General features: G+C 44.7%; 1 protein-coding gene across 1 annotated transcript; it reads right to left on the reverse strand.

Moving 5' to 3' along the window:
- Positions 1-3,008: 3,008 nt before the first annotated feature.
- SRM (spermidine synthase) lies at positions 3,009-18,146 on the reverse strand. Its single transcript, XM_070759269.1, has 8 exons — positions 17,911-18,146; positions 17,080-17,200; positions 14,543-14,635; positions 10,122-10,275; positions 9,354-9,437; positions 6,418-6,563; positions 5,735-5,857; positions 3,009-5,352 (listed from the first exon to the last, which is right to left on the reverse strand). The coding sequence occupies exons 1-8, from the start codon at positions 18,063-18,065 to the stop codon at positions 5,335-5,337; spliced, it is 894 nt and encodes a 297-aa protein (XP_070615370.1). The 5' UTR covers positions 18,066-18,146; the 3' UTR covers positions 3,009-5,334.
- Between the last annotated feature and the right edge of the window lie 2,951 nt (positions 18,147-21,097).

The raw sequence follows: 21,097 nt of genomic DNA on the forward strand, positions 1-21,097 counted from the left end.
GGGAGATTATCTGTTTGGAGAGAGAGAACGAGAACTGTGTTTTACATCAGGATTTTACCAGGACTCTTGGGCTAATTCACAGTTAAGTTTGGCTTGAGGACTCTTGAAGGGGCGGCGGCTGTGATGTCTTCACAGCTGCCTTTATCTGTTTTGCTTTTGTTTTGGCTTATCACAATATTTTTTTGTTTGTGATAAACTGCCTTTGTTTAGTTTACAAGAGACTGTGTGTTTGAATTTACACTTAGACTTAATTAGGGCTTGTAACGTGATGCCCGGCATAACAGGTAGGTAGGTAGGTAGATAGATATAGTAGATAGGTAGGTAGATATAGTAGGTAGGTAGATAGGTGGATAGATAGATAGAGTAGGTAGGTAGGTAGATAGATATAGTAGGTAGGTAGATCAGAAGCAACATGAGAAAAAGACCTCCTGGTCCATCTAGTCTGCCCTTATACTATTTCTTGTATTTTATCTTAGGATGGATCTATGTTTATCCCAGGCATGTTTAAATTCAGTGACTGTGGATTTACCATGTCTGCTGGAAGTTTGTTCCAAGCATCTACTACTCTTTCAGTAAATAATATTTTCTCATGTTACTTCTAATCTCCCCCCCAACTAACCTCAGATTGTGCCCCCTTGTTCTTGTGTTCACTTTCCTATTGACACTTCTCTCCTGAAACTTATTTAACCCTTTAACATATTTAAATGTTTTGATCATGTCCCCATTTTCCCTTCTGTCCTCCAGACCATACAGATGGAGTTCATGAAGTCTTTCCTGATCAGTTTTATGCTTAAGACCTTCCACCATTGGACCCGTTCAGTTTGATCAATCTTTTTGTAGGCGAGGTCTCCAGAACTGAACACAGTATTCCAATGTGGTCTCAGCAGCGCTCTATACATTTATATTTACATCTGTATATTTGCTCCGAATTTTTCTTTCCAGGTATTAATGATGTTCCTAGCTCTTCCTGGCTTGCAAGCTCTTTCATTGTTACTCTCTCCAAATAAGGTTTTTTTTAAAGCCCTAAGCAGGGGGGAAAATAATATGCAGAAGCTAACCAGACTAAGGACGCTAGCCAGATGAATATCTAGTAAGCAGATTCTTTTCCCTATTTTCCTCCCCAAAAACTAAGGTGCGTCTTATACTCAGAAAAATACGGCAGTTCTTTTGCTTGTGCTTTTGCTCTCCTTGTTAAGGTGCCAGGTAACATCCGAACTAAATCAGAGTTCAAGTCAAAGTGCTCCTCAAAGTTCCAATGTATTGCTGGAGCAATCCTGGCACCTACACGAGGAGACCCGAATCTGAGTTTTCCACCCAGTTGAAAGTTCCACATCCCTTGTCTCCCATCCACAAACCTGTCACTTTGCCCATTCAGATTGTGCCAGCGTGGCCAATCCTCCTTCCACTTCCGCCCAGGTGGGTGGGCATAAGATGGCCTTGAACCACTCGAAAGAATGTTTTGTGGCTGCATCTGTTCCCTTATGAAAATCCCCCCTCCCAAGTTCCCATAAACACCAGGCCTTCTGTAGATGGTGTGGCAAGCCATTGATTTCTCACCAACCTCTGACACTTGTGCTCAATCCAATTTGGGAAGAGACTTGGAGGCTGCCTTTGCAAACACTTTTTCTTTTTCAATATTTCATATTAAATAATTGGCAAACTTATCTCACACGCTGAACCTGATGACTGAAATCATCTTTATTTTGCACAATAGGCACACATAAAAACTAAGCATGTTAGTGCACGCAGCTGTTATTATTCTCCCCCCAAAAAATCTGGTGTTATGCGAACAATTGATTTATTTTAGTAGGGTGGAAAAGAAGAGCTGCCTTTCCATCAATCTTTCCAACATCCAAGGATGTTTTTTTTAAAAGAAAATGACCAGAAAACTAACAAATTCAATTCCTGTCTGATCCAAAAGGGGGCAGCACCATCTAAAAACTAGCCTACTTAGGCCAAGACCTCAACACTCAACAGTTGCAGAATGGCATCCTCTGGTGGTGATCTCATAGTACTGCCTTCAAAGTAAAGGGTGAATCCTTGATCCAGCTCAAAAGTCAAATAGATTTGCATTTTTCAAATTAAACATTATTTCTCCCTTCAGTTTTCAAAACTTGGAGCAATATTTTCACCCCTGCTCCAAAATTGTTTTATTAAAACACAAAAGTCAATCAACAGACACAAAGGTAGGCTACTGGGGAAAATAAAATAAATATGGCTCTGCTGGGGTTTTTTCCCCTTAGGAAAAAAATGTAAATTTCACGTTTACATTTAAAAGTCTTTAGTTTCATAGTTGTATGAAAGAGGTGCAGTGGTTACAAAGCAGTATTGCAGGCTTACTCTGCCCACTGCCAGGAGTTCAATCCAGACTGGCTGAAGTCTGACTCAGCCTTCCAATACATTTAGAGGCTGTAAAGTCTTAAGTGCTATTACAATAGAAAGATAGAGAGGGGGAAAAAGAGAGAAATAGGGAGGGAGAGAGGTGGAGAGGATTAGAATGGAATATTGCAAGATAACTCTGCCCACTGCCAGGAGTCTGATCCTGAACGATTAAAGGTTGACTCAGCCTTCCATCCTTACATGGTCGATAAATTGAGGAGCCAGTTTGTTGGGGACAATGGAACGACTCTATAAACGGCTTAGAGCGCCAGCAAAGCATTATGAAGTGGTAGAAAACTCTGAATTGCTATTGCTTTTGCATGATCAAGTGGGGGGAAAATAGATTAATTTGAGAGAAGAGCAAACCTGTCAACTCTTTTAAAATAATTGGTCTGTAATTGCCAAAAGAGCTGTCCATTTTGACCTTGGCCAAAAAGACACAGACAACGGATGGCAGAACTCACCCCACAGAATTCTAGGAGCATTTGCCAAATCCCAGTATTTACACAAAAGGCTAAAATATTTATTTTTTAAAAAGCTTGTTTTGGAGCCTCCTGGTTCTGGCTGCAGAAATGTTAAGGGTTGCTGTCTTCAATTCTCCCCCACCACAAAAAAGAAAGAGACAAATACCATGTTAGATTTTTTTTTTAAAAAAAAGGAAATAAAATCATACATACAGACAATACCCTTCCAGCCTATACCTAGGCACAATTTCCCCCACAAGGAAGAATGAGTGACAGGGGGATCGGTTAAAACAGAGCTCTTTTGACGGGGTCGCCTTTTCTCCCCAGATCTTTGGGGTTGCAGTCCCCCGAATTCCCAGCCCTTGACCCTGGTCTTCCAAAGGAAAATGGGCATGGCTGGGTTGAAGGGCGCAGGCTTAATCACCAAGCTGGGAATTTGGGCACTTGTACCTCAAGACGATCCCAAAGTTGAACCAGCTTAAGAAAAAAGTTGATCGTATTTTTGCAAAACGCACCACCAAGGTTTATCTTCTTAAAAGGGGGGGGGGGCAGTTCTTCATTTTCGTACAAAACATTTTCGGGGGTGGGTGGGTAGTAATTCCACTTCCAGGCTGCTTTTGCCCCCCATTTAAACATAGATACATGATTCACAAATAGTTCTTTGGGAGTGGTGAGTGTGGAAAAAGCCCCCCCCCCAAAAGGCTGGTCAGTTGGAAACACTCCCATTATATACGAGGGTCGCCCAGAAAGCAATGCACCACATTTTTTTTTTCTCAGTCTACAATAATCCCTCGCTACTTCACAGTTCATCTTTCGTGGATTCGCTACTTCATGGGTTTTCAAAGGGGGGCTTAAATCCATTGAAAATTTTAAATCCATTCAAAATTCATAAAATTCTTCTATAGTAACTACTGTTAAAGAAACTGGTAGGATATCATATGTAATTCCAGCTGAGAAACATTATAGAATGACTGTTTAATGCAAAGGGTGGGTTTTAAAAGTCCAAATACTCGTTAAATACATAAAAAAAATATCTTTCCTCTACTTCACGGAAATTCGTTTTTCACAGGTGGTCTTGGAACGCAGCCCCCACGAAAAATGACGGATCACTGTAGTACGAATGCAAAACTTTAGATATACATTGCTCAAAAAAATAAAGGGAACAATGCAACTCCAAGTAAATCAAACTTCTGTGAAATCAAACTGTACCACTTAGGAAGCAACATTGATTGGCAATCAATTTCACATGCTGTTGTGCACATTCAATTTGTACAGAACAAAGTATTCAATGAGAATATGTCCTTCATTCAGATCTAAGATGTGTTATTTGAATGTTCCTTTTATTTTTTTGAGCAGTACACATTATTTGAATTGTCAGGAGCACGTGTGCAGATTTTGTGTTTCTTCAGACAGATAGCGTAGCTGCAGCCGTGTTTCGAAATGGCGTCTAGTAAGGGATGTACGTCATAAGCAGCGGGTCATCATTGAATTTCTCACTGTGGGAACATTCACAAACGTTTTGTGTACAGTTTATGGAGAATCTGCAGTCGACAGAATTACGGTTAGTCGCAGAAGACATTTTGAAGACGACAAAGAGGTGATTCGCACAGGGCAGAAATGGCTTCGTGACCAGAACAAGGAGTGGTACCCACAGGGCATACACACCCTTGTGTCTCGCTAGAGCAAGGCCATAGAACGGGACGGAGATGACATGGAAAAATAGGGTGTGTCGAAGGAACATCATTCTTGTGTGTCAGTTTCATTTTTGTTCAGTAAGAAAAAAAATGTGGTGCCTTACTTTCTGGACGACCCTCGTAACTGATGTTTCCAGTGGGGAACATTAAACGGAAGGAAGATTTAAAACGCCTTTTTTGTCTTGACGGCGGGGCAGGCAAAGCAGTGTTTTCCAGCCTGGCGGATGCTAAAAAGTGGCTTCTGAAGGCAGAAAAAATATCCCAAAGCTGAAAAGAGAAGGTTGTGCTTCTCCCCAGGAAGACGAACATGGTGCGAGTGAGGGGGAAAAGATGCTCTTTGGAAAACACCCCATTGTTGGGGTGCAGTGGGTTATCTGCCAAACCAGGCCCCCTCTGATGAATTACTGGGTGTGTGTGTGTTAAAAAGAGAGCCTTTTAGGGGAGGGGAAATATTTGTTAGCTATAAATACAGAGCCACGAATCGGGGCATTTAAAAAAGGGAAACGCCAGCTGGCTTAATAATACTCAGTTCTGGAAGGAGCCACCACCAAACCGCAAAGCACGCAACCAAGGCTTGAATTAGTGTTATGAGTCTTGCCAGGGGCCGAACGCCCAGTCCTTTTCTTTTAAATACATAATAGGAAGGGATGGGTGGGGGAGGAACGTTCAACTGGCCCGGACTTGCAAGACGAGAGGGCCGAGCCATCGCCCGGAGAAAAAATTCGCTGCCACGGTGGTACCACTTGCGAGACCTCCAGAAAATTCGAGAGAAGAAGCCAAGCTGTCTGGTGGCGTTTTTACACGGTACTCAGTGCCTGGGGAAGGGGAGGGGAGGGTGTGTATGGAGAGAAAAGCAGAAAAAACAGAGCTGTTTAAACAAGAAACGGGTTGGGTAAAAACACGTGGACTTCAATTGCCAGAATTCTTTTAAATTTAAAATAATCCACAATTGCCTCTTCTAATTGCAGCCAAAAGAGATAAACCAGGCCCATCCCATTTTTCCTGGAGGAGGGAAGGGGAGACGATGAGAGGCTGAGATCAAATACAACTAAGGAGAGGTTACGGAAAGAGGAACGCAACGGCAGTGGCCGAGAACGAGATCCGTCCATTAACTTGCAGGATTTGTCACGCTAACTAACATCCAAGCTCAGGATGGAGGGAAGAGAAAGCAAAAAATAAATTCTACGCCTGGTTTACCTTTCGTGCAAACTCTGGCAAGACGAAAGCCGCTCGGTGGACGTCGGAGTTGTAATACTTAAGGCTCATTTTTTCCACTTGTTCCTGAGAGAGTAGCTGGATCGGTTCCCTGAAGTTTGTGTTCTGCGGAAGATTTCGCACAAAGGGCGGGAAAACCCAAATATCAGCTGTGTGTTACTCGTTTGCATAGAAACATAGAAGACTGACAGCAGAAAAAGACCTCATGGTCCACTTAATCTGCCCTTGTACTATTTCCTGTATTTTATCTTAGGATGGATATATGTTTATCCCACGCAGGTTTAAATTCAGTAACTGGGGATTTACCAACCACATCTGCTGGAAGTTTGTTCCAAGCATCTACTGCTCTTTCAGTAAAATAATATTTTCCCACATTGCTTCTGATCTTTCCGCCAGATAACCTCAGATTGCGCCCCCTTGTTCTTGTGTTCACTTTCCTATTAAAAACACTTCCCTCCTGAACCTTATTTAACCCTTTAACATATTTAAATGTTTTGATCATATCCCCCATTTCCCTTCTGTCCTTCAGGCTATACAGATTGAGTTCATTAAGTCTTTCCTGATAAGTTTTATGCTTAAGACCTTCCACCATTTTTATAGCCCATCTTTGGACCTGTTCAATTTTAGGAAAACTAAAAATAAACCCAACCCCTCTCAGTCCTTACTGGATTTTTGCTGCAGAGCATGAAGCCGATCTGGCCGCTGGGGTACGTGGGGATGGTGCAGTAGGCGTATTCGACCACCGGAAAGAGAGATTTACAGAATTGGCGCATCTCCTTAATGAGGTCGAGGTGCAACCATTGGCATTCCCCTGGTCAAAGAGAGAGAGAAAAAAGGGAAATTATATTGTGTTTTATATTGCTGTAAACTGCCCTGAGTCCTACGGGATTGGGTGGCATACAAGTCAAATAAATAAGTATTTTATTTATTTATTTATTTATTTAATTCATTTATTTGAATTTTTTTATGCCGCCCTTCTCCTTAGACGTAAGTAAGTAAGTAAGTAAGTAAGTAAGTAAGGAAAGAAAGAAAGAAACCCACCACACCCCACAATCTGCCTGGCCCTGGTTGTCTTCTCTTTTAAATAATAACAATAATAATAACAATAATAATAATAACAATAATAATAATAATTATTATTATTATTATTATTATTATATTTTTATTATTTTACTCCACAATATGTCCATATCAGTATCCGGTTCCTACTGGTATGGAATGGATGAGGGCACCACACTGGTAGTAAAACTGGAGCTGTGTGCACAGCTTTGGGTCGCTGGCGTCTGCGCATCCCAGCGAGATTTTGTTTCTGCACATGCGCAGGACGCAAAATCTCACCAGGGGACTTGCGCACATGAGAACGATTCCAGCTATTTTTATTCATGCAAATGCATGGAAGCAAAAAAAAATAAAAATGGCCAAAATCTCTCTTGCTCTCTTGTGTCCCCCTGTGAGACTTTGATTCCTGCTCGTGAAGGGGCTTGTTTTCCATTATTGCACAAATGCAATTCTGGCGGCTGGCTACTCGTCTTCTCTTGAGGCAGCCCAGAGTCGGAGAGGTCGTTTCCTTGCAAGCTTCATCCTGTTTTTTCTTGCCTTTATAAAAAGCGCTGCGGGAGTAATTCATGACTGAATAGACTCGGTTTTTCTGAGTTTCTACATGCCTCCGTCTTTTTAAGCCAGCCCAGAGACGAAGGTCTGCCCATCGAGAACTAGGGATCCAGGGGTTTTGCAAACTCCCCCGGGAGTGGGGAGGGAATTGGGATTTTCAAGTCTCCTTCCCCTGCCTCGCCCACCAAGCCACGCCCACAGGACAGGTAGGGAAAAATGTTGAAACCCCCCCCCCCCAATTCAGACTGCTTGGGGGATTCTTAGAAACATAGAAGATTGACGGCAGAAAAAGACCTCATGGTCCATTCTAGTCTGCCCTTGTACTATTTCCTGTATTTTATCTTAGGATGGATATATATTTATCCCAGGAATGTTTAAATTTAGTTCCTGTGGATTTACCAGCCATGTCTGCTGGAAGTTTGTTCCAAGCATCTACTACTCTTTCAGTCAAATATTTTCTCACGTTGCTTCTGATATTGCCCCCAACTCGCCTCAAACTGTGCCCCCTTGTTTCTTGTGTTCACTTTCCTATTAGAAACACTTCCCTCCCGAACCTTATTTAACCTTTACCATATTTCAATGTTTCGATCATGTCCCCCCTTTTCCTTCTGTCCTCCAGACCAGTGTTTCCCAACCTTTTTTGAGCCGCGGCACATTATTCATGTTTTCAAAATTCTGGGGAACACTGAAGGGGGGGCGGGGGGGCTAAAGAAAAGTTTGGACAAAAAAAATATCTCTTCCTCCATTTCACTCTATTTCTCCCTCCCTCTTTCTCTCTCTTCCTTCCTTCCCTTCTTTCTCTCCATCCCTCTTTCTTTCTTTCTTCCTCTCTTTTTTGCTCTCTTTCTCTCTCCCTCCTTCCCTCCCTCTATGTCTTTCCCTCTCCCTCCTTCCCCCCTTTCTTTCTCTCTCTCTCTTGCTTTCTTTCCCTCTCTTTCTCTTGCTTTATTTCTCTCATTCTCTCTCCCCTCCCTTTTCTCTCTCTCTCTTTCTCTCTCGTTCACCACGCCAGCAACAGAGAGAAAAAGAAAGAGCGAGAGAGATCCGGAGAGAGAGTGGAGTGCGCAGCAGCCATCAGCCTCCTCGCCCTCCCAGACGTCCCCAGCGCCCGGCCTCGCGCCACCTCCCGTTAGCCCGGCTGAAAGCCACACAGTCCCGGACTCCCGGATCGCTCGCTTCTCCGGCCAGCGCGGCACTTTCCTGGGCAGATGGCTTTGCTGACCGGAGAAGCGAGCGATCCGGGAGTCCGGGACTGTGTGGCTTTGCACCATGAAGAGAAAACGGCAGCGGGGAAAAGTCGGCCGTTTTCTCTTCATGGCGCAAAGCCACACAGTCCCGGACTCCCGGATCGCTCACCCCAAGGCAGGAGGCGGCGGCGGAGGAGAGTGGGCGGATCGGGTGGGCAATGGGGCAGGGCGGAGAAGCCAGGGGCGCGTTTGGCCGGAGGCACCGTGGGGAGGCAGGGGCAGGGAGGTGTGGCAGTAGGTGCCTCCGGCCAAACGCGCCCCTGGCTTCTCCGCCCTGCCCCATTGCCCGCCCGATCCGCCCACTCTCCTCCGCTGCCTCTCGCCGCGGCACACCTGACGGTGTCTCATGGCACACTAGTGTGCCGCGGCACACCGGTTGGGAAACACTGCTCCAGACTAGACAGATGGAGTTCATGAAGTCTTTCCTGATCAGTTTTATGCTTAAGATCTTCCGCCATTTTTGTAGCCCATCTTTGGACCTGTTCAATTTTATCAATATCTCTTTGTAGGTGAGGTCTCCAGAACTGGACACAGGATTCCAAATGGGGTCTCACCAGCGCTCTATACAGTGGGATCGCAATCTCCCTCTTCCTGCTTGTTCCACCTCTAGCTATGCAGCCAAGCTTTCTACTCGCTTTCCCAACTGCCTGACTGCACTGTTCACCCATCTCTAAGGGGGATCTTAAAAGCAAAATTTTGGGAAAAAATACAAGGCCAAAGAGGACACTCAGGCCGGGAATCACCTTGGCAACAGAGAATCCCATCATCCCGCAAGGCAGTTTTCATCAGCTGGTAATAGGATTCCTTAAACAGGCTTTCTGCTGGACCTGGCAAGAAAGAAGGGGTTAAAACAGCATTAGGTCAACTCGTCAGATTAAAACTGAGGAAAAGGTGCAAAAAAAGGGCAACAGGAATGATCAAGGAAATGGAGCACCTCCCTTATGAGACCAGGTTGCAATGCCTTGGTCTCCTCAGCCTTGAAAGGTGGCATTTAAGAGGTGACGCTGGCTGGAGAATTCTGGGAGTTGAAGTCCACAAGTATTTTTTTTTTTTAAGAAAATACAATCTTTATTGAAGATAAATAGGACTATGCAAATATTGGTACAAATGTATATGAATTTAGAGTATACAGTTATAAATCAAAATACACGCTTACATATATTAAAGGAAATAAAACTGAAGAGAGAAAGAGCAGGAAGGAAAAAAGGAAAGAGAAGAGGAAAAATTAAGAATAAAAGAAGAAAGGAAGAAGAGATAAATTCATATCTATAAATTTATCAGACCTAAATACTGATTACAGCTTTTAAGATCTTTACTATCAGTATAAATGAAAGTTTTGAGTTTCTAAACGTTTAAATTGAATTGAATTTGTTCATCCTTTTATCAATGATTCATAATGTTATTTTACAAGTCCACAAGTCTTAAAGTTGCCAAGTTTGGGGACTCCAGCCTCAACCAAAATCAGGAAAAAAGGCGGATTAAGAAGACCCAGCAGCTGCCCCCAGACTCACCCATGGGGTCAGAAGAATCGGTGATGATGATGTCGAAAGCCTCTTGGTTCTGCTTCATGAACTCAAAGCCGTCCCCAACGTGGAGGGTCAGCTTCGGGCTGGAGTAGCCCACCGCCATGCCGGGGAGATATTTCTTAGAGGCCTGGATCACGTCCTGCAACATTTGGAGTCGTGCGTTTCACGAAGTTAATGGGGCCATTTCAGGAGTGGCTGAAGCCCAAACTGTCACTCGGTGTAACTGAGGAACTCTTTTGCCAATCAATGGGACAAAAGAAAGTTCCTTTTCATCACATATTACACACTTTTCTGGGACTTTTAGAGGTTTTTCTACCTCTACCTGGAGAAGCTGTAGAAATTAATCTCAACCCTTTGAATTGTACCTGCAATAGTTGCCTAGAAATCCTAAATTGCATTAACAGAGGGATACAATCAGGGGAGATACTAATACAGTGTTACCTCTACCTAAGAATGCCTCTACTTGCAAACTTTTCTAGATAAGAACCGGGTGTTCAAGATTTTCTTGCCTCTTCTTAAGAACCATTTTCTACTTACAAACCCGAGCCTCCGCAACTATAACTGGAAAAGGCAGGGAGAAGCCTCCGTGGGGCCTCTCTAGGAATCTCCTGGGAGGAAACAGGGCCGGAAAAGGCGGGGAGAAGCCTCCGTGGGGCCTCTCTAGGAATCTCCTGGGAGGAAACAGGGCCAGAAAAGGCGGGGAGAAGCCTCCGTGGGGCCTCTCTAGGAATCTCCTGGGAGGAAACAGGGCCGGAAAAGGCGTGGAGAAGCCTCCGTGGGGCCTCTCTAGGAATCTCCTGGGAGGAAACAGGGCCGGAAAAGGCGTGGAGAAGCCCCCGTGGGGCCTCTCTAGGAATCTCCTGGGAGGAAACAGGGCCAGAAAAGGTGGGGAGAAGCCTCCGTGGGGCCTCTCTAGGAATCTCCTGGGAGGAAACAGTGCCGGAAAAGGTGTGGAGAAGCCTCCGTGGGGCCTCTCTAGGAATCTCCTGGGAGGAAACAGTGCCGGAAAAGGTGGGGAGAAGCCTCCGTGGGGCCTCTCTAGGAATCTCCTGGGAGGAAACAGGGCCGGAAAAGGTGTGGAGAAGTCCCCGTGGGGTCTCTCTAGGAATCACCTGTGAGGAAACAGGGCCGGAAAAGGTGTGGAGAAGCCTCCGTGGGGCCTCTCTAGGAATCTCCTGGGAGGAAACAGGGCTGGAAAAGGCGTGGAGAAGCCCCTGTGGGGCCTCTCTAGGAATCTTTTGGGAGGAAACAGGACCTCCACCCTCGCTGTGGTTTCCCCAATTGCATTATTTGCTTTTATATTGATTCCTATGGGAAAAATTACTTCTTCTTGCAAACTTTTCTACTTATGAACCTGGTCATGGAACAAATTAAGTTCGTAAGTAGAGGTGCCACTGTACCACTCTATAAAGCCTTAGTAAGACCCCACCTAGAGTACTGCATCCAGTTTTGGTCCCCACACGCCAAGGAGAGCAACAGGAGGATTAGGGGACTGGGGACTAAAACATACGAAGAACGCTTGCAGGAACTGGGCCTGGCTAGTCTAGGGAAAAGAAGGACCAGGGGGACGTGATAGCAGTCTTCCAATATTTGAGGGGCTGCCTCAGAGAGGAGGAAGGGGGGTCAAGCTATTTTCCAAGGCACCTGAAGGCCAGACAAGGAATGATGGATAGAAATCAATCAAAGGAAAGACTCAACCTGGAAATAACGACAGTGAGAACAATCGGCCAATAGAACAGAAGTTGCCTTCAGACGTTGTGGGAGTTTAATCACTGGAAGCTTTCAAGAAGAGACTGGACTGCCATCTGTCAGAAGTGGTAGTGTCTCCTCCCTGGGCAGGGGCCAGATGACCTTCAAGGTCCCTTCCAACTCTGCTAATCTGTATCTATCTGCAGCCACCACTAAGCCACTTCCATTGCTTAGTCCTAATTCTGTAATCAGAGTGCAGAATTAATTCGGAAGTCCTACCTACCTGCAGGCTCTATAGAGGTGCCGCAGTGGTTAGAGTGCAGCACTACAGGCTACTTCAGATAATCGCTGGCTGTAGTTCAGCAGTTCAAATCTCACCACCGGTGAGGTTGGCTCAGCCTTCCATCCTTCCGAGGTGGGTCAAATGAGGACCCAGATTGTTGGGGGCAATATGCTGATTCTGTAAATGACTTAGAGGGCTGCAAAAGCACTGTGAAGCGGTATATAAGTCTAAATGCTATTGCTAATGCTACCTGCTTCAGTTTTTCCTGCATCCATTCACCCCTCTTACCAAGATGTGCTCTTGAGCCCAATAAGGCTAAGCAATGCTGTCTGGCGGGGCCCAGGGGAAGAGCCTTCTCTGTGGCGGCCCTGGCCCTCTGGAACCAACTCCCCCAGGAGATCAGAACTGCCCCCGCCCTCCTTGCCTTTCGTAAGTTGTTGAAAACTCACCTTTGCCACCAGGCATGGGGAAATTGACACTTCCCCTAATTGGTTTATTTATGGTTTGATTGGGTTGTGTGATTATTTTATTAATAAAGGTTTTTAAATTGTGTTTTTAAATATTGGATTTGTACATTATTATTGTTGTGAGCCGCCCCGTGTTCTTGGAGAGGGGCGGCATACAAATCTAATAAATAATAATAATAATAATAATAATAATAATTATTATTATTATTATTAAGCTGACCATAAAATCAGAAGTAAACAGCCCAAGAAATAAATAGTAAATAGGAGATTAACAAACCACAGTAGTTAACTTTGATAGGAAATGTAATTTGGTGGCTTGCTCTCTTGTTTTTCTGCCTCCCAACATCTGGAAACCTAGAGGTTGTTTGAGGACTTGAAGGGAGTAAATCCACTCCCTGAACATTCCTGGTATCTTTTCCCTGAACATTCCTGCCCCGGAATTTTGATTTTCACTGATTTTCTTTGGCGAAGAACGTCCTGTTCCAGACTTAAAAACCTCACCCTCCAGATGGGACAAGTAATATTTTCTGCCTCCTGGGCCTCACGCCTTTTTAATTTCCTCTTCCACCCGACTCTGGAAGATTGTGCGAGTTGGAATCCTCCTCTCCTGATGAAATCTAACCAGGACAAGGTTCCACTACGGCAGAGGTCTTCAAACTTGGCAGCTTTAAAGACTTGGTGGATTTCAACTCCCAGGATTCTGGGAGCTGGAAGTCCACAAGTCTCAAAGTTGCCAAGTTTGAAGACCTCTGCATTACGACTTTGGGTTTGGGGACAGAGGAGAACTAAAGACAACCGTCCTGGTCCAAGATTTGGGGCTAATTTTCCCCATCCAAACTGCAAGGAGATGGATTTCAGTCAAATTTTGGAATAAACTTCTTGAGGACAATAGACCTTGGAAGGCTCCAGGTGGTAAACAAAACCTGAATCTTGCACAGTACTGCAAACCAAGACATGAGCAAAGGGACAGGATTCGGCACAGCCCTTGCTGAGAATGTTGAGACTCGAAGCCCAAATATCGGGACGGAAGGTTTCAATCACACCCAACCTAACAAGACCGACACTGACTTCAGAGGAGAATCAGAACTGCAGAAAAAACAATGGCTGCCAACCTGCCTTCCATTGAGGACCTGTATAGTGCACAGGCCAAAAAGAGGGCGGTGAAAATATTTGCTGGTCCCTCACATCCTGGACACAAACTGTTTCAACTCCCACCCTCAAAACGTTGCTACAGAGCACTGCACACCAAGATAACTAGACACAAGGGCAGTTGTTTCCTGAATGCCATCACTCTGCTAAACAAATAATTCCCTCAAACCTTTTACTAAGTCTGCACTTCTATTTCTACTAGTTTTTTCTCATCATTCCTATCATTCATTTCTTCCCACTTAGGACTGTATGACTGTAACTTGTTGCTTGTATCCTAAGATTTTTTCTTAATATTGATTGTTTCTTCATTGCTTATTTGATCCCTATGACAATCATTAAGTGTTGTACCACATGATTCTTGACAAATGTATCTTTTTCTTTTATGTACACTGAGAGCATATGAACCAAGACAAATTCCTTGTGTGTCCAATCACACTTGGCCAATAAAGAATTCTATTCTATCACACCCAAGCAATTCTGCAACCTTACAACGCTGCTTCCTACTATAGCCTCCCATGTGTCAGGCTGAAGCCAGAATGCTTGGAGGTTTTCGCCTGCCACATTATACTATCTTCTTTTGCAATGTTTCTTGCTGTGGGATCTTGTGTGTGTGTGTGTGACTGCATGCCATGACAAATTCCTTTTAGGTTCTCAAGGTCAGTCTCTGTTCAGCATCTGGCCGGAAGCTGCTGGGAGTTGCAGGATACGCTGGCAGAAGATGTACGGTTCATGTGATGGGCTTGTGGGAGGAGATGGAAGGAAATGAACATTAGAGCAGCCCCACCAGAGCCCATCAAATTTTGCAAAGCAAGGCCTACCTCATCAATTTCACACTGTATTACCGACTCAACGGAAGGATGTTTCACCACTTCTCTTAAGACTCCTCCATCGCCACCGCCGATAATCAGAATCTGAACAGAAAGCGGAGAAGGTGAATGCCTGAAGCTACAAGGTAAATCTCCATCCAAGCCTTTTATGTGGATAAAGAGGCCCCCAAGAGAGCTTACAATGTTGCTGTAGCAACATTCTAAGGGAAGAGCCTTCTTTGTGGTGGCTCCGGCCCTTTGGAATTAACTGCCCCTCGAGATTCGCACTGCTTCCCCCCACTCTCCTGGCCTTTCAGAAGTTGTTGAAGACACATCTTTGCCGGCAGACTTGGGGGCTGTTGAACTTTATGCCCTGGCCCATGTTATGACTGCGATATGTATGAATGTGAGTGAACGGTTCTTAGAAATGGGTTTTTAGGGATTGTTATTTTAGTACGCTTAGAAGATTTTAGATTTTTAATTGGTCCATTTTAACTTTGATTTCTACCATGCTGTGTTTTTGTATGTATCTCTATGTTGCAAGCCGCCCTGAGTCTTTGGAGAAGGGCAACCTAGAAATCGATATGATAAGATAGATAGATAGATAGATAGATAGATAGATAGATAGATAGATAGATAGATAGGTAGATACGATATAGATAAATAACTGTATTTGCAAATTAAGAATTCACTAATTGTATAAATACACTTAGAAACATGAGTCAACAGAAATAGTTGACCAATAGTATCTTTTTTATAATTAAACAATTAAAATAAACAAAACTGACAAAACATTTTAAGCTTACATTTCAGCAGTTTACCATTCTTTTTTCTACACTGCTCAAAAAAATAAAGGGAACACTTAAACAACACAATATAACTCCAAGTAAATAAAACTTCTGTGAAATCAAACTGTCCACTTAGGAAGCAACACTGATTGACAATCAACTTCACATGCACATTCAACTTTGTACAGAATAAAGGATTCAATGAGAATATTTCATTCATTCAGATCTAGGATGGGTTCTTTGAGTGATCCCTTTATTTTTTTGAGCAGTATATATACATTCTAAATCAATTAAGTATGTTTACTATAATTTGTTCTTATTTAATTACCCGGTTATCACTTAAGCTTACACTGAATTTATGCATGGTAAAGAAAAAAGAAAGAAAAGGGGAAAAAAAGGAAAGGTAACAGAAAAGGAAAGAAAGAAAAAGAAAGAAATATGATTAGTCAACTATTTCAGTTGACTCATGGATCTAAGTGTATTTATGCAATTAGTGTTTGGTTTCCAAGCTCTAAGTCTTTGCAGGCTTTTTTTCATTGCTCTAACTTGCTCCAAATGTTTCTTTCCAGCCCTAACCAGGTGCTAACAATGTTCCCAGCTCTTACTGGCTTGCAAGCTCTTTCATTGTTACTCTTTCCAAATAAGGTTTTTTTTTAAAGCCCTAACCAGGGAATAAAATAATGTGCTGAAACTGACCAGACTTGCCAGCCAGATCAATATCCGATGCTAGCCAGATCAATATCCGATAAGCAGATTATTTTCCTTATTTTCCTCCCCAAAACCTAAGGTGCGTCTTATTCTCCGGTGTGTCTTATACTCTGAAAAATACGGTAAGTGTTGTACCTCATGATTCTTGACAAATGTATATTTTCTTTTATGTACACTGAGAGCATCTGCAGCAAATTCCTTGTGTGTCCAACCACACTTGGCCAATAAAGAATTCTATCTTTCTATCGATCTATGTAACATTTGAATGTTTTGTTCATCCCAACGGGGCAGCTGTGACCAGACCAGAAGTCTCCCCAGGGAAAGGCTACTCCAGGGTAGAGCAACACCAAGAGAAGACACTGGGCTCCGTGGACACCATCTCCTGGTAGGTCTTTAAACCATCGGTCTTCAAACTCGGCAATTTTAAGACTTGTGGACTTCAACTCCCAGAATTCCCCAGCCAGCTGTAGAGGGGTAAACTTTCATAATAGATGGTGGGTATGCAGTAAGCGTAATATGCAATGGTACCTCTACTTGCCAACTTAATTTGTTCCGTGACCAGGTTCTTAAGTAGAAAAGTTTGTAAGAAGAAGCAATTTTTCCCATAGGAATCAATGTAAAAGCAAATAAGGCATGCGATTGGGGAAACCACAGGGAGGGTGGAGACCCTGTTTCCTCCCAGGAGATTCCTAGAGAGGCCCCACGGAGGCTTCTCCCTGCCTTTTCTGGTTACAGTTTTGGAAGCTTGGGTTTGTAAGTGGAAAATGGTTCTTGAGAAGTGCCAAACAAATCTTGAAAGCCTGGTTCTTATCTAGGAAAGTTCATAAGTATAGATGTTCTTAGGTAAAGGTACCACTGTATCTTGACTTCAGCAAAGTGAAACTAAGAGCTGGCTGGAGAATTCTAGAGAGTTGAAGTCCACAAGTCTTCAAAGTTGCCAAGTTTGGGGACCCCTGCTGTAAAAGCATGGGCAGATACCTCATTGAGCTGTCCCCAGCCCCAAGTAGCCCACAGCAAGGCAAGCTGGGCATCGGCTGACCTGAGAAGGCTCACCTTCCGAGGATTTGGATGGCTGCAGAGAGGGAGGTTGGCAATCATTTCCTGATAGGAAAACTCATCTCTTTCAGTGCACTGGATGACTCCGTCAAGGACCAGGACGTTCCCGTACGTTTTGCTGCCAAGGAGAGAGAGGGAGGAGGGTGGAAGGATCCCGCTGAGTTTTAAGCAAAAGGATTCAAAGGGAGGCCACTGACTTACAGAACTTTGGGCCAGGGCTGAAATTCAAAATTTTCCCCTGCCAGTTCTGTGGACATGGCAGGGGAAGGATCCTGCAAAATCTCCATTCCCTCCCCAATCCGGGAGAAGGATCTTGCAAAATCTCCATTCCCTCCTCACTCTTGAGGGAAGTATACTGCAAAATCCCCATTCCTTCCCCACTCTAGGGGAAGGAACCTGCAAAATCCCCATTCTGTGTGTGTGTATGTAAGGCTGTGCATGTGTGTTGAGTGTGTAAGGCTCTGTGTGCTTCGCTCTCTGTCTTTCTCTCTCTCTCTGTATGTAAGGTTCTGTATGTATGTCTCTCTCTGTGTGTATGTGTAAGGCTCTGTGTATATGTGTGTGTGTGTTTGAATGTGTATGTGTGTTAGTCTCTCTCTCTCTCTCTCTGTGCGTGTACCGCTGTCTGCCAAGGGAGAGCCGGTCGATCCTCGCCACCTTCTGGGATCCAGCGCAGGGCGGCTCCTTTGGGCCACCCACCCAAGGCAAAGCCAAGCCAAGCCGAGATTGGAGGAACCCGGGGCTGCTGCAGGTTCGAACCCCACCGGGGCCACGTTTCCCTGCAGCACGCGATCGCCCTGCTGGCCTTTCCCCTCCGGGCGGGCTCACCTGCGGAAGACGAGGATCTCCTGGAAGGGCGAGCGCTGGTGGTGCAGCACCTCCTCCACCTGCAGCGAGAGCGCCTGCCCGGGCCACAGGCTGCAGGTCTCGCGGAACCAGCCCTCCTGCGAGACGGCGCCTCCGGCCCCAGCGGCCGCTGCCATGGCCGCCCAGCCCGGCCGGGGGAAGAGCTGCGCGCGGGCTTCCCTCGCTGGGCTACTGCGGCGGCCGCCACCACCACCTGCCACCTGGGCGCGCCTGCAAGCGAACTTCGCCTCGCTGCCCCCGGGAGGCGGGGCTTCAGCCCTTTCTTGACGGACGGCCCAATGGGAAGCCGCGCCACCTTGGGGAAGCCGCGCTCTCATTGGCCGGTCCCTCAGTAGGCGGCCGGAGCCGAGCGGGTGAAGCCAGCAAGGTAGGCTGCGTGTTCCAGGCCCTGGCCACGTGGGCCGCAGGAGGGCGGGCCCTGATTGGCTGGGGGGGGAAGGCAAAGGGGGATGTCCCTCCACGTGGCTGGGCTGGCAGCGGGGCTGAGCCAACAGCCATCACTTCGCCCTCCGCCAGAATGGATGGGACGTGTTGCTTTGCGTGGGGAGAGGGGGGTTCCCCCTCCACGAAGCAATTTGACTTTCTGATTTTTCTTTGAAGTCATAGACATAGATTATTAAAGTTGGAAGGGACCTTGTAGGTCAAGAGTTCTGCAACATTGCCAACTTTATGAGGTGTGGACTTCAAATCCCAGAATTCCTCAGGCAGCCATGCTGAATTCAGAATTCTGGGAATTGAAGTCCATGCCTCATAGTTACCAAGACTGGAGACCTCTGATCTAGTCCAACACCAAAGAATTCTGGGAGTTGAAGTCGGCGCCTCATAAAGTTGCCATGCTTGAGACCTCTGATCTAGTCCAACCCCCGCTCCCTTTCAAGCAGGAATCTCTACACAATTTTCGACAAATGGCAGCCCAATCTCCCTTTGAAAGTGTCACGTGTTGGAGCTCTCCACAACCTCTGCAGGCTCTCACTGTCAAAAAGTTCCTTCTTATTTCCAGGTTGAATCTCTCCTTGGTCAGTTTCCATCCGTTATTTCTCGTCTGGTCTTCAGGTGCTTTGGAAGGAACAATGGATGGAAACTGACCAAGGGATGTTAGGCTTCTCCTCCAAGAAGCTTCTTCATTCCCCAGAATCCCCACCATCCAGTCAGAACTGTAGAAGCTTCTTCTAAGAGGAGCAAAAGGTCTTCAAAGAAAAACCAGAAAGCCCAATGGCCTCTTGAAAAGGAGCTGAGGAAGCTTCATGCGTGAGGAGCAAAATGTCTTAAAAGGAAAAAAGAAAGTCCAGTTGTCTCTTGAAAAGAGCTGAAGAAGCTTCTTGGATGAGGAGCAAAATGTCTTCAGAGGAAAAAAAACCCAGAAAGTCCAGTGGCCTCTTGAAAAAGAGCTGAAGAAGCTTCTTGGATGAGGAGCAAAATGTTTTCAGAGAAAAAACCCAAAAAAGTGCAGTGACGTCTTGAAAAAGAGCTGAAGAAGCTTCTTGGATGAGGAGCAAAATGTCTTCAGAGGAAAACCCCCCCAGAAAGTCCAGTGGCCTCTTGAAAAAGAACTGAAGAAGCTTCTTGGATGAGGAGCAAAACATCTTTAAAGAAAAAAACCTCAGAAAGTCCAGTGGCCTCTTGAAAGAGCTGAAGAAGCTTCTTGCATGGAGCAAAACGTCTGCAAAGAAAAAACTAGTTGGCTGGGGAATTCTGGGAGTTGAACTCCAAATATCTTCAAATTGCCCAAGGTTGGGAAACACTGGTTTATACTACTTATGTAAAAGTAAAAAGTTGAGGTCTGGTGGTGTTATATTATTCTACTGCACTGGGTCAGAAGTCAGTGGCTTTTCTTTCTTTTTCTCTTCTTTTTCCCTTCCTTTTTTCCTCCCCTATTTTTCCTATTCTTTCCTTTTGTATTGTTGTATTTTATATTGTAAACTAATAAAAATAAAAAAAATGAACAAGCAAAGTCAATGGGCAAGGCCAGATTCATTTAAGAACCAGGTTATTAACTTAACAACTGGGGCAAGAAAGGTCGTAAAATGGGGACAAACCTCAAGAAATTTTTCAGAGGTTTTGGGCTCAATTGTGGTAAGTCCAGGTCTACCCATAAATGACCTATTAGGTGACCTGAGAGCCTTTCTTGCTGGCTTCCTAGTTTACAGCCATGGGATCTCCTGGTGGTATCCCATTCATAACTACCCAGGCCTCTACCCAGTTTAGAATGGAATAGAAGAGAAGAGAATTAGAATTCTTTATTGGCCAAGTGTGATTGGACACAGAAGGAATTTGTCTTTGGTGCAGATGCTCTCAGTGTACATAAAAGAAAAGTTTGTCAAGAATCATAAGTCCAAGGTACAAATAAACAATCAAATCATATTAGGAACCAGTCAATATAAATTGTAAGGATTCAAGCCACCAAATTACAGACAGTCATTTGTGGGAGGAGATGGGTGATGGGAATGATGAGAAGATTAATAGTAGTGCAGCATTAGTGAATAGTTTGACAGAGTTGAGGGAATTGTTTAGCAGAGCGATGGTATTCAGGAAAAAAACTGTTCCTGTGTCTAATTATCTTGGTGTGCAGTGCTCTGTAGTGACGTTTTGAGGGTGGGAGTTGAAGCAATTTGTGTCCAGGATGTGAGGGCTCTAAATATTTTCACAGCCCTCTTTTGGACTCGTGCAGTATATAGGTCCTCAATGGAAGGCAGGTTGGCAGCCATTGTTTTTTCTGCAGTTCTGATTCTCCTCTGAAGTCTGTGTCTGTCTTATTGGGTTACAGAACCAAACCAGGCAGTTATTGAGGTGCAGATGACAGACTCAATTATTCCTCTGTAGAACTGCATCAGCTCCTTGGGCAGTTTGAGCTTAGAGTTCAAGGGCAGGTACCTTTTGGAGTTTGCCAGTCAGTTCAATACTCCCTTAGGGACAGGTGGCTGTTGGGAGCAGCATTTCTACCATTATTCAAGAGAGAGTTTGCACTCTGCATCTGCTCAGAAACTCTGGAATAATCTTAATTGGTTTATATGTTTCATTTCCCTTTCTCTTCAACTGTTAAGTGATTTGACTGTTAATTTAAATGAAGCTAATTTAAGACTAAAATAACTGTGGCAAGGCGTAAATGAGCAAGAGAAGAAAAGCCAAACAAATGAACCATCACACTTAA

The sequence above is a fragment of the Erythrolamprus reginae genome, chromosome 8 (genome assembly GCF_031021105.1).
Source record: "Erythrolamprus reginae isolate rEryReg1 chromosome 8, rEryReg1.hap1, whole genome shotgun sequence".
NCBI classification, from domain to species: domain Eukaryota; kingdom Metazoa; phylum Chordata; class Lepidosauria; order Squamata; family Dipsadidae; genus Erythrolamprus; species Erythrolamprus reginae.